Here is a 13,034-nt window from a genome sequence, read left to right as displayed (position 1 = left end):
TTTCATCCAAAGTGACCAGTGAGGAGGATCACAGATCACAGGCATACAGCTATCAGGGAGCCGACTATGGAACCAGTGCTGCTAGGCTGAGCTCCCAGTGAGTGACAGTATAATCCACTCAGATTCTGCTTTCTGCTTTATACAGCCATTTCCCCCAGTACTAACTGTACCAGTGCTGCTAGGCTGAGCTCCCAGTGAGTGACAGTATAACCCATTCAGATACTGCTCTCTGCTTTATACAGCCATTTCCCCCAGTACTCACTGTACCAGTGCTGCTAGGCTGAGGTCCCAGTGAGTGACAATATAACCCCCTCAGATTCTGCTCTCTGCTTTATAAAGTCATTTCCCCCAGTACTCACTGTACCAGTGCTGCTAGGCTGAGGTCCCAGTGAGTGACAGTATAACCCCCTCATATTCTGCTCTCTGCTTTATACAGCCATTTCCCCCAGTACTCACTGTACCAGTGCTGCTAGGCTGAGCTCCCAGTGAGTGACAGTATAACCCATTCAGATACTGCTCTCTGCTTTATACAGCCATTTCCCCCAGTACTCACTGTACCAGTGCTGCTAGGCTGAGGTCCCAGTGAGTGACAGTATAACCCACTCAGATTCTGCTCTCTGCTTTATAAAGTAATTTCCCCCAGTACTCACTGTACCAGTGCTGCTAGGCTGAGCTCCCAGTGAGTGACAGTATAACCCACTCAGATACTGCTCTCTGCTTTATACAGCCATTTCCCCAAGTACTCACTGTACTGCACAGTCCCCAGCATCTTCTCCCAGACTCTGAATTTCAAAGAGCCCAGGTGTTTCGCCACATCTATCAGTGCCTCTGAAGCCAGCTCTGGGTCCTGCAGTGAGCACTGGGCTCTGCAAAGACAGTGACAGGCAGGAGTCAGTGATGCTGTGGGGTCTGAAGTGAGTCTGCAGCATCAGTGACTCCACTCAGTCCAGAAGACTTGCTGACTGGGATAATTAAAGTCTCCCACCTGCACTGGAGATATTATATTACTGTTCCTGTTTATTCTTTAAGAGACCTGGGGTCAGGTTCAGATCATTGCAGCTTTTCAATATTGTATCTTAAAGTAGCAATTGAAAATATATATATATAAAAATTATTACATACTTTTCTTTGATGCCTTTGATAGTCTGAAAAATGGAAAAACCACACGTAAACGTTAAACAAAATCTGACAATATGGCAAACTTTCAGACATTTGTGAGAATCTCTGGGATTTCTTCTCTGAGGGTGTCTGTTTATACAGGTTGTATGTTCAGCGTGGACTGGGTGTGGTTGTATCTACTGATTCATAAAGAACAAAATTATTGGCCAATAATGGTCAGTGTGACTAAGGTGTTTTAGCTCCTTATATCTGCTTCAGACACACAGCAGGACTGTTTGTCCCAGTCAGCAAACACACAGAAAAATGCAGGAAAATCAAGCTCCTACCTTCAGGAAGGAGACGTCCTCAGCACCCATGGCCTTCTCAATGTCTCTGATCTTCTCTGACAGCGTGGAGACCTGTTTAGAGATGTTGTCAATCTTCTCCTTCATCCTCTCGCTCTTCTCCATCCCTTCCACTCTCAGTACAGTCAATCTGGCCTCCTCTTCCTCTCTCAGGAACTGATGAAGTTCCTCAAATTCCCCCTTTATCTTCTTCTCAGTGTGCTGGGACTGACTCTGAAAGTGAGAAATGCCGTGTAAGTCTGAAGTTAATCTGTACAGTGAGGTTTTACTTCCTCAGAATAAATCTCCATACCTTGATGTGTTTGGCTGTTTCCTCAAACTCTTGTTTAACTTTTGTAAATTTCTTCAGCTTTTCCTTTAAAGTAATCAGTGATCGTCTGAGCTCCGCCTGAGATTAAATATACAGACGTAAAATGAGAAATACAGTCAACATATGACTGACATGCAATGCACAGCTTTTAAATTATTGTTAGAAAGACAAACAAAACTCAATCCATCCAGCTTCTATAACTGTTTACCATTATGGGGTTTTGGTGAACCTGGAACTGAGCCTAGGAAGTACAGGGCACCGGGCAGGGGATACCCAGGAAGTACAGGACATTGGGCAGGGGACACTCAGGAAGTACAGGACACCGGGCAGGGAACTTCCAGAAAAGGATGTCAGTCTATCACAAGGCACACGCAGTGGGTAACGTAAGTAGGTAGTCAGACATATTGATTTATATGCTGCATTTTTTAAGTTAGTCTAAACTGAGTGCCAGATGGAAGGGGTACAATTTCCTGATGCCTTGGATGACTTCTGTCTGTAATGACAGACTGAGTTTTACTCAACACCTGCCAATAGAACAGATCTGGTAAGTTTACCTGCTTACTTCCTGTTATTTTACTGGTCTTAAGTTTCCTTGAACATTACAGACAGCAGCTTTTTGGCAAGAATTGATATACAATCAGCATCTACAGGCCGCTCGAGAGAGTAAGCAGGTACCTGCACACCCCCACGGTCACCAGCGCCGTGTAGCTCTCGGGCTACAGGCCGGAAATTATGGGGGTGGGGGGGGTTTACCCTCTCAATAATCAAAACCAGCCAATACAACCCCCTGGACACCTATAAATGGGTGGAGCCCCCCCTTTCCCCCCAAGTTTCCTCCTACTTGAACAAGTTTGACATCTTTGGCGAGTTCCAGTGGACAGACTGTAATACCCCCCGGACTGATTCACCCACACCTGCAGTCTGGCTTCAGAGCTCTGCGTAGCACAGAATCTGCCCTGCTGAAGGTACTGAATGACATTCCTCTCACTATCGATTCTGGTTCTTCTGCAGTCTTAGTCCTGCTTGATCTCAGTGCGGTTTTTTTGACACAATTGACCGTGACATTCTTTTAAAGAGCCGGAAGTTGGCTTGCAGGGCCCATGTTAAAATGTTTTACCTCCTACCTGAGAGAAAGTAGCTGCTCAGTCAGAAAAGGTAACTGCCCCTCCCCCCCCCCACCCCCCATTTAATTGTGACGTCCCCCAAGGTTCAATCTTAGGGCCTCTTTTTGCTCTCTATAAAGCTCCCCCTTGGCTCTGTCTTAGAAAAATACAATCTTGTGCATCATTGTCATGCAGACGACATGCAGTTTTACCGGCCAGTTACAGATGATGGCCCCTATTCTCTGAAGAACCTGTTCAATTGTTAGATTATATTAAATGTTGGATGGCGAGGAACTTCCTGTTGCAACAAAACTGAAATAATTACACTTGGCCCCCAAACTCTCTCACTAGCCTTAGCAGTGTGCTTGGTCCCCTGTCCGGAAATTCGCATAATAAACCTAAAATCCTTGGTGTGTTTTTGGATGTGTCATGGAATAGCTCCGAAATACATTTCAGATCTGCTGTTTCTGTATTCATCCCGCGGTCTCATAGCTCCTCTTCACAACAGCTCCTCTTGGTTCCTCACTCACGCCTCCAAGCTGAAGCTGACCAGGCTTTCTCTGAAGCTGACCAGGCTTTGGAACAGTCTCCCGTCCTACATAAAGTCCTGCTCTTCTATTGATGATTTTAAATCTAAATTAAAGATTCACTTTTTCTGTCTTGCTTTCAGTTCAGTTTCAGGTTCTCCCAGTGTTTTTTCAAGTCCACCATTAAGTAACTTTTAATTTCATTTTAATAACTCTTTTAATTTATTTTAAATACCCTCTTCCTTCTTTTTTCCTGTTGCTTATTATTTTACATTTCCTTAATTTTAATTGTGATTTATTTTTTTTATTAAATTTATTTTCTGACTTCTTGTATGCAGGTTTTTGTTTCTTTTTATTTAATATATATGTAAAATGTGTTAATTAATTATAGATTAATTAGAGATTGTTTAAAGATCTACCAAAGATCTATTAAGGCACATTAAGACACAATCTATTAAGGCACAATATCAGGCAGACCTACTCAATAAAAATGCCCACAAACCCAAAATACTATTCAGCACAATCAATTCCATCTTAAATCCTCCTGCTGCTCTAACATCCTCTAGAAAAGCTGAATAATACAGAAGAGAATGAGATTACCTTCTTATCTAGTACAGCTTCTTCCAGTGGACAGAGCTGGTGGTCTCTGTGTTTCCTTGCAGTCTGACAGACCACACAGATGGGCTCCAGATCGTTCTTACAGAAGAGTAGAAGCTTCTCTCCATGGAGACTGCAGCGAGATTCAGTCTTCTCTGGAGCCTCATTCTTCTCTGGAGCTTCACTCTTCTCTGCCACATCTCTAACACTCCTTTGCTGTAAATACGACTCCACAATGTTCCTTAAAACAATGTTGACAGGAGGATCTGTCACGGAGGACTTCCTCCTGCATAATGGACACTCCTGAGAACTCTTCCCTTCCCAGCACTTCTGCAGACAGACTCTACAGAAGCTGTGGCTGCACTTCAGGACGACAGGATCCTTGAAGAAGTCTGAGCAAACAGCACAGCAGAGCTCCTCCTCAAGGAACGAAGCTGCAGCAGCCATGTTACAGAGTCTGTTACGGCGCGTCAAAAGAGTCTGGGGAGGGGAGTGTTTTTTCTTAGTTTCACATTAACTTTGCACTTAAGACACACCTTTGTGATTATTAAACTGAAGTATATGAGTGAAATATCAGTATGTTCAGAAAAACAGCTAGTTTGACAGGTTAATCAAAGACACTAAAACTGGTCACTTTTTAGTTAAACATTAGCAAAAAAGAATTGATTCATGTTGGTGATAATTCTGCAAATGTGTCCCTTACGCCAATAACCCAAAGTGTAAACAAGTGCTGAATTATTTATTTAACTGCGTCAGGAGAAAACGGCGGCTCTAGTGGCAGGTATGAAGCTGTTGTAGTAGGTTTACATTCCAGAAAAACCTAACCATCTTGTTGTCCAGCATGTCTGGAAGGTAACAGAGCTGTTTGCCCTCCTGGCTGAGGGATGCTTGTCAATCCAGGTTCTCCACCTGCCTCTCTGCCTGCCGCTGACGACGTGAGAGGAGACGGGCGGCACAGCTCAGGACCATCTGATCATGGCTCAGGTTCATAAAGAAGACAGACTGACAAAGCAGAGAGAGGAGTTAGCAGTGAGCAGACTAGATCTTCCCTGGTCCTGATCTGCCTGACATCATGGCTGAGTCACATGACAGATCGGCAGCAGGCCTCACAGCCGACGTGCAGCAGGCCTCACAGCCGACATGCAGCAGTTTCCGTGCGGATCGGCCCTCGCGCTCAATGTCGGCACGTCAATCCTGATCTTCAGTCTTTCTTTGTCTTTGGGTATGGATGTTATTAAACACCCAGTGGGCTAGGGGTTCGAATCTCCCCTCTGCTCTATGTTTGAAGTCTGCATGTTCTCTCTGTGTCAGCTGGGTCTCCTCTGGGTCTCCTACCAGAGTAAATCATACACTGGACAAATACTACAGCAATATCAAAAAGGCGTACACCACAAGCACGAGGCCTAACTTTGGGAAATCTGACCTCACTGCCATCTTACTGCTGCCCTCACACACCAGGAAGCTTAAAGTTGAGCCAGTTACAGTGAGGACTGTGCCAAAGCGGTCAGATACGACACTGGCTGAACTGCAGCACTGCTTTGAGGTAACTGATATGGAGGCGTTTAGGGAGGCTACAGACAGCATCCATGAGTAAACAGAGACTGTTAGCTGGTACATTAGCTGCTGTACGTCCATGTGTCTGCCTCTCCGGACTATACAGGCTTTTCCTAGTCAGATTCTTGGTTTAACCAAGATGTCCAAGCTGAGATCAGGGAACGTGACACAGCCTTCAGATCAGGCAATAACCAGCAGTATAAGCTGACCTGTTATGCTCTGCTGAAATCAATCTGCTGAATCGATTCTTTCACAAAGGCGCTTGATTTCATACCCCTGTATTCAATGATTAAGAGGTGTGTCCCAATACTTTTGTCCATATCAGGTATGTATGTCTCGGTAGGTTTATGTACTTTCAGTTTCCTGTAAGTGTCCTGGAGCTGGACTTCAAATGGGGTCTCATACACTGCAAGCAACAGTCACAGTTCTCAGGTCATTGTTATTAATGATCAGTCTAAGTCGTTTCCCTGAAGGCCAAATTCCACTCCGGATTCAATTGCCTTTAAGCCTGGATGTGGACAAGAGTCTGCAAGCTGATTACCACTAACCTGAAGAGGTGGCTGTTCTTCTTACGGTCCTTAAGGGGCTTGATGGATCTGGTGAATTACTTTCACAAGCTGCCTCCTTTTTAATGTTTCTGTATTTACTAGCGTGTGGGTTGAGATAGTGTGTCAAGGGTTTTCGGCGAGTGCTGGTGTCTAAGTGTGAGCACCCATGGTGAAAGGGTGACCTCATCATTGGAGTGTATTGTGTGAAAGTGAGAGAGAAGGATGCACTTATCACAGCCATGCAGCACTGGGGACCTCATTTCTGTCAGCACATGCTGCTTTTAAAAAAACACTGTTACCCTTAGCGCCCCCTATGGTAGAGCACAAGCATTGCAGTCTGTGAAGCTCTCTTACAGTAATAATCATATTTATTATTTATTCAGTGCTGATAACATGATAATGTCACTGTCCTTCACTGTCCCCTGACTCTGCCTGCCCAGAGAGATGTGTGACTCCTTCAGGGCCTCAATGCCAGAGTCCCCCACTGGCTGCCCCTTGGACAGTGAAGCTCTCTCAGCCGTTACTGCAGGGAGTGACCCAATAGTCACTGGGGTGACGGGGCCTCGGGTCCCGGGCACGATACACTGGTTTATGATGGAGCACATTATGGGGGTGTGGTTACAAGGTCATGTGATATTTCATATAAGGGGTGATTTCATTAAGGTTACATTTACTGATGTGTGACTTTGGTAAAGTGTGGGTACTGTATAAATGCATCACAGGCAATAACACATTGATTAAGGCTGAACAGAGTTTAATGTGAAATGCTTTGAAAGCCAATCACCCCATTGCTGTAGGTCAGTAATTATCATTAAACCCAAAATAAAACATAGCATGCAATTACAGGGGTGTATTACTGAGGGCAGACATCATGTGATAATTAGGTCAGACACCTGAATTTGTACACATAAATTCTTTGATTTTAATAATATCATGTCCTGCCTTCCTATGAGACAAATAAGAGGATGACATCACTGTCACAGACACATTTACTGGGATGACATCACTGTCACAGACACCTTTACTGGGATGACATCACTGTCATAGACACCTTTACTGGGATGACATCACTGTCATAGACACCTTTACTGGGATGACATTACTGTCACAGACACCCTTACTGGGCAGATCTTTAAGGCTCTCGGGTTGCTTCCATTATTATTTAGACATGGAGAGAAATATGGAAACAGGCTCCCAGTGAATGTGCCTGTAAAGGTGTAGATGAGTGACATGTCAGCGGGGTTGAAGAAGGACACCTCCCCCCTGTCATAGTCCAGCTGCACTCTGATCCTCTGCGGTCTCCTCTCCAGTTGCAGGAGGGTTGGTGATGAATCACGTGCTTCATACTCATCACCATTCCTCAGAACTACAACCCAGAATCCATCCTCTGTGTTGTATGTAATCTCCCCCTTCCTGTTTACAGACTCTGCTGCTACTCCTACATCCCACTCAGGTGTGTCCCCCACCTCCACCTCCCAGCTGTGTTTTCCTGAGTTAAACCCCTCAGATCCCAGCAGAATTGCATATTTAGTGAATCTCTCTGGGTTGTCAGGAAGTTGCTGTACATCATCAGTCTCTCTCACACTGGTGAGATCATCAGACACTGAGAGACAGTGGGCTGCAGTGTTTGGGTCCAGAGTCACAGGAGCTGTGGTTTGAAAAGGAAGCTGCAGTTAATAATCTCAATGCAGTAAAACCCATCAGCATTATAACCTAAACATTTTACAGTGAAGTAGTATTGTCAATAAAGTGATTATATGGAATCATATACAATTGATTATAATAACTGGCTACTTTGCATTGAAGTGACAGTTAAGGTCAAATGTTTTGTCTAATGTAAACTGATACACATTTGTGTGAAAACTGGAAATAATGATTTTAAACCTTTTGAAACAAAATTGTTTATATCTGTCTATGTTAAGAAGAATATAAATGCATTAGTCTGCATTTGTTACGCCCTGCCTACCTGCCCCTCCTGTCTCCTCCCTAGCATGGCTCTCAGCATAGGTTTTCTTTATACACCCGGTCCATCCGCTCTCCAGTACAGTACATTTACATTTACTGGTTTAGCAGACGCGTTCATCCAAAGTGACCAGTGAGGAGGATCACAGATTACAGGCAGACAGCTTTCAGGGATTCAACTAAGGTTCCAGTGCTGCTAGGCCAAGCTCCCAGTGAGTGACAGCATAACCCACTCAGATACTGCTCTCTGCTTTATACAGCCATTTCCCCCAGTACTCACTGTACCAGTGCTGCTAGGCCGAGCTCCCAGTGAGTGACAGCATAACCAACTAAGATACTGCTCTCTGCTTTATACAGCCATTTCCCCCAGTACTCACTGTACCAGTGCTGCTAGGCCAAGCTCCCAGTGAGTGACAGCATAACCCACTCAGATACTGCTCTCTGCTTTATACAGCCATTTCCCCCAGTACTCACTGTACCAGTGCTGCTAGGCCGAGCTCCCAGTGAGTGACAGCATAACCAACTAAGATACTACTCTCTGCTTTATACAGCCATTTCCCCAGTACTCACTGTACCAGTGCTGCTAGGCTGAGCTCCCAGTGAGTGACAGCATAACCCACTCAGATACTGCTCTCTGCTTTATACAGCCATTTCCCCAGTACTCACTGTACCAGTGCTGCCAGGTTGAGCTCCCAGTGAGTGACAGCATAATCCACTCAGATACTGCTCTCTGCTTTATACAGCCATTTCCCCAGTACTCACTGTACCGGTGCTGCCAGGTTCAGCTCCCAGTGAGTGACAGCATAACCCATTCAGATACTGCTCTCTGCTTTATACAGCCATTTCCCCAGTACTCACTGTACCGGTGCTGCTAGGCTGAGCTCCCAGTGAGTGACAGTATAACCCACTCAGATACTGCTCTCTGCATTATACAGCCATTTCACCCAGTACTCACTGTACTGCACAGTCCCCAGCATCTTCTCCCAGACTCTGAACTTCAGAGATCCCAGGTGTTTGGCCACATCTATCAGCACCCCTGACTCCAGCTCTGGGTCCTGCAGTGAGCACTGGGCTCTGCAAAGACAGTGACAGAAAGCGTCAGTGCTGCTGTGGGGTCTGAAGTGAGTTAGACACCGCAGAGGAAGGTGGCTGAGAGTCTGCAGCACGGCCAGAATACAGGAGTGAATATGACAGATAGAATATGTAGACAGATCAGTGAATTATAACAGTATTAAACACCACAGTAACAGAATAAGATCTCCAGTGATTCAGTGGGTCAACTTGCTAATTTAATTACTGAAAACCCACAATTGGCTTTTGTGGAACTTGAAAATACTAGTTTAAAAAAAAAATCTCTGACAATAGAAGGAAAAAGCAGTTCAGTGCGCCTGTAATTTTCCTTTATTTTGTTTTATTTATTGATCGATCAAAGAGACAGTCTACCCCAGTACTGAGAATAGCTTCTATATTTACATATTTTACATAGTTTCCTTATACTTATTTGATTATCTCGTAATTAATCAGAAAATCATATTTCAACAGTTTACCCATGAACAATTTAACACACCCCTAACACACCCTCAGTCAACACACATTTCTGATTGGTTCCCCTGCCTTAGACGTCGGCTAAGTGTCCACCCACTGTCAACCCATTAGTCATTGATTACCACAAATCAATGTTTCTACTGTATAACTCATAATTGTTATTTTTCTTTTGTTATCCATTAAATAACTAATTATCCTGCCTATGGTGCCAGTACTGAGCCAGTCATCAAAACCATCCTGCCTTACAAATTCCCCAACCCTTATCAGAGGATCCATACAGCAGGACAGGGAGCTCCAGGACTGCAATGACTTGGACCTTCCTCCTCTTACAAAGATGTCAGGAGCGCCACACACCCCTTCCAGTGACCTCATGACCCCCCATGCTCTCCCAGTCCATCTACTACAGGGGTGACCAATCTTACCCGCAAAGGGCCGGTGTGTGTGCAGGATTTTGGGATAACCTGTAGGTCAGCTGTTTAAACCCAGGTGTGAGGACTCTTCAGCCAATCAGTCCTCTGATTAGTAAGCTAATTAGGGAGTTGCAGTGGAAACCCGCATAAACACCGGCCCTTTGCGGATAAGACTGGCCACCCCTGATCTACTGACTTCATAGGAACAGTCGCCAGAAACATGAATGTCTCTGCTGATGTAAGTGAACCTCTCAACGAGGTCGACATTCTCCCCGCAGACAGACACACTGCTGATGGCTGTGCCCAGGAGGTCATTAAAGGCCTGGATTTTGGTTTTTATCCAGGACACTTGCAATCCCAGACATTCAAAAGTCCTCGCTCAGTCTCTCTAGAGCCCCAATAAGACCCTCCACTGACTCCACGAAGATCTGGAAACTGTTACACGTTTGTCTTACGTCTCATTCCTGCTCTTGTGCGATTCACTCCAGCTGCCTTTCATTTGCTCCCTTGTTATTCCTTGTTAAAATGCCTCCCACTCCTGTAATTACCGTTGCTGCTCCTGTTTACCCATGTGTGATACAATTGTTTTCCAGTCTGTTCCCTTTCTTTATAAAAAACCTGTTTTGTTTGCCCTGATTCCTTCCCCATGTCCTTCATCCTGCTTAGCATAACACTGTCTCGCCTACTAATGTAAGAATCACTCCCTCACACTGATACCACTAATGATTTCTCCCAAATCACCAAAATTTATGAAATATACAACAAATATCCACTAAGGTGTAAAACAGATATAAAATGTTTCTCTTGCGCTTTGCATCTGTGTGACATGAGAAAGAGAGAGGTGGGTAGACTGGTTGAGGTGGGTAGACTGGTTCCATCTTATGCCCTATGAATTCTGAGATTGTCCATAGCTGATTTCAAACATGACTGGATAAACAGTCATTAAAAACATGCAGATAGTTATTACATACTTTTTCTTGGTGTTCCTCAACGTCTGAAAAAGACGAAAACAAAATTGAAGTATTTAGGAAAAATACATAATTTTCAACAGCAAACCCATGACACCTTAAAGAATGAAATTGCTGTGTGAAAATGATCAGTGTCACTGAGATGTTTTAACTCCTTATATCTGCTTCAGATACACAGCAGGACTGTTTGTCCCAGTCAGCAAACACACAGATAAATGCAGGAAAATCAAGCTCCTACCATCAGGAAGGAGATGTCCTCAGCACCCATGGCCTTCTCAATGTCTCTGATCTTCTCTGACAGGGTGGAGACCTGTTTGGAGATGTTCTCTATCTTCTCCTTCATCCTCTCGCTCTTCTCCATCTCTTCCACTCTCAGTATAGCCAGTCTGGCCTCCTCTTCCTCTCTCAGGAACTGATGGAGTTCCTCAAATTCCTCCTTTATCTTCTTCTCAGTCTGCTGGGACTGACTCTGAAAGTGAGAAATGCCGTGTAAGTCTGAAGTTAATCTGTACAGTGAGGTTTTACTATCTCAGAATAAATCTTCATACCTTGATGTGTTTGGCTGTTTCCTCAAATTCTTGTTTAACTTTTGTAAACTTCTCCAGCTTTTCCTTTAATGAAATCAATGAAGTTCTGAGGTCCTCCTGAGATTAAATATGCAGGCATATAATGAGAGATACAGTCAACATATGACTGACATGTAATACATAGTTTTCTTCTTTTATTCTGTTAGTATTCCAGCTATTCACCTTCCATAACTGTTTATCCTTTATGGGGTCTTGGTGAACCTGGAACTGAACCCAGGAAATATACGGTACTGTGCATGGGACACCAAAGAAATATAGGGTACTAGGAAGAGGACACCCTGAAACTATGAGGCACTGGGCAGGGGACACCCAGGAAGTACAGACACATAACACAGTGACACATAAATCATATAGAAAATAAGCAGATCTTTGTTTGTATATTTACAAACTCCCACTGTGTTTAGAAAACTGACAGTGAGTCATGATCCCTCTTCTCAGTCACCAGTAACACCAGCACAAAGGTCACTAATGTAAAAATGAAGTAAAACCGCCACAGAAACCAAAGCAGTGCCTATGGAAGTATTAGCCACATTGCTGTTAAATACACATGCTAACATTTCATGATGAGCTAGTCACCAACCTTCTTATCCTCTACAGCTTCTTCCAGTGGACAGAGCTGGTGGTCTCTGTGTTTCCTTGCAGTCTGACAGACCACACAGATGGGCTCCTGGTCTTCTACACAGAAGAATAGAAGCTTCTCTCCATGGAGACTGCAGCGAGATTCACTCTTCTCTGCTACCTCACATTCACTTCTTTTCTTTAAATATGACTCCACAACATTTTTTAAGACTACACTAACAGGAGGATCTGTCATGGAGGACTTCCTCCGGCATAATGGACACTCCCGAGAGCTCTTCCCTTCCCAGCACTTCTGCAGACAGACTCTACAGAAGCTGTGGCTGCACTTCAGGACGACAGGATCCTTGAAGAAATCTGTGCAAACAGAACAGCAGAGCTCCTCGTCCAGAGATGAAGCTGCAGCAGCCATGTTACAGACCCTCTTATGACACGTCTACAGTCATAAAGGTTTCAGGAAGAGTGTTTTCTACAGTTTCACATTAACTTAACTGATAAGACACCTTCGGGATAGTTTAACAACTATTTTTCAGAATTTTCAGAAGTAACCATTTTGATAAGTTAAACACTCTTGAATGTCACTTTCTGAGTTTGGCCATTTAAGTTGCAAAGGAATTGTCCAGTTCTGCTAGTAATTCTCATAATTTCTCCCTTAGGTCAGTGATCCAATGTGTAAATAAAAAGTGCTGAATCATTTGGTGACCCGTAGCAGGTGAAAATGGCGCCTCTAGTGGCAGGAATGGAGCTGATCTAGCAGGATTAGCAGCCGGTGGTCTGAGTGCATGATGAACGTTTCTGTGAACCATATTAGTGTTATCAAATCCTCCAGTGTCCTGGTATGACGTTAAGCTGCATCCTGTCCTGCAAGTGGTCGTCCAACTAGC

At 44.3% G+C, this 13,034-nt stretch overlaps 2 protein-coding genes across 7 annotated transcripts in view; both read right to left on the bottom strand.

The window, feature by feature from the left end:
- The window catches only part of LOC111848464 (E3 ubiquitin-protein ligase TRIM35-like), a 172,592-nt gene extending 168,134 nt beyond the window's left edge, over positions 1 to 4,458 (bottom strand). For all 6 annotated transcript variants that reach the window (XM_072703245.1, XM_072703243.1, XM_072703242.1 and 3 more), the window contains exons 1-5: positions 4,004 to 4,458; positions 1,756 to 1,851; positions 1,446 to 1,676; positions 1,123 to 1,145; positions 748 to 866 (exon numbers count right to left, since the gene is read on the bottom strand). In XM_072703245.1, the coding sequence (XP_072559346.1) occupies positions 748 to 866; positions 1,123 to 1,145; positions 1,446 to 1,676; positions 1,756 to 1,851; positions 4,004 to 4,447 (913 nt within the window). In that variant the 5' untranslated portion in view covers positions 4,448 to 4,458. The remainder of the gene's footprint in view (positions 1 to 747; positions 867 to 1,122; positions 1,146 to 1,445; positions 1,677 to 1,755; positions 1,852 to 4,003) is intronic.
- Positions 4,459 to 6,839: 2,381 nt separating this feature from the next.
- On the bottom strand, positions 6,840 to 12,805 carry LOC140581241 (E3 ubiquitin-protein ligase TRIM35-like). Its single transcript, XM_072703252.1, has 6 exons — positions 12,155 to 12,805; positions 11,536 to 11,631; positions 11,226 to 11,456; positions 10,991 to 11,013; positions 9,020 to 9,138; positions 6,840 to 7,750 (listed from the first exon to the last, which is right to left on the bottom strand). The coding sequence occupies exons 1-6, from the start codon at positions 12,560 to 12,562 to the stop codon at positions 7,188 to 7,190; spliced, it is 1,440 nt and encodes a 479-aa protein (XP_072559353.1). The 5' UTR covers positions 12,563 to 12,805; the 3' UTR covers positions 6,840 to 7,187.
- Positions 12,806 to 13,034: the final 229 nt, after the last annotated feature.

The sequence above is a fragment of the Paramormyrops kingsleyae genome, chromosome 20, assembly GCF_048594095.1.
Source record: "Paramormyrops kingsleyae isolate MSU_618 chromosome 20, PKINGS_0.4, whole genome shotgun sequence".
Lineage (NCBI taxonomy): Eukaryota > Metazoa > Chordata > Actinopteri > Osteoglossiformes > Mormyridae > Paramormyrops > Paramormyrops kingsleyae.
Note: the sequence above shows the minus strand (reverse complement) of the source record. Positions and strands in the feature narration are given on the sequence as shown.

Bases quoted from the DNA above. Each gene is read 5' to 3' on its own strand.
- LOC140581241 (XM_072703252.1), bottom strand. From the start codon at position 12,562: ATGGCTGCTGCAGCTTCATCTCTGGACGAGGAGCTCTGCTGTTCTGTT. The intron at 11,632-12,154 runs GTTGGTGACTAG...ATTTAATCTCAG, and splicing joins AAGCTGTAGAGGATAAGAAG to GAGGACCTCAGAACTTCATT. The intron at 9,139-10,990 runs GTATGTAATAAC...CTGTCTTTGCAG, and splicing joins TTGAGGAACACCAAGAAAAA to AGCCCAGTGCTCACTGCAGG.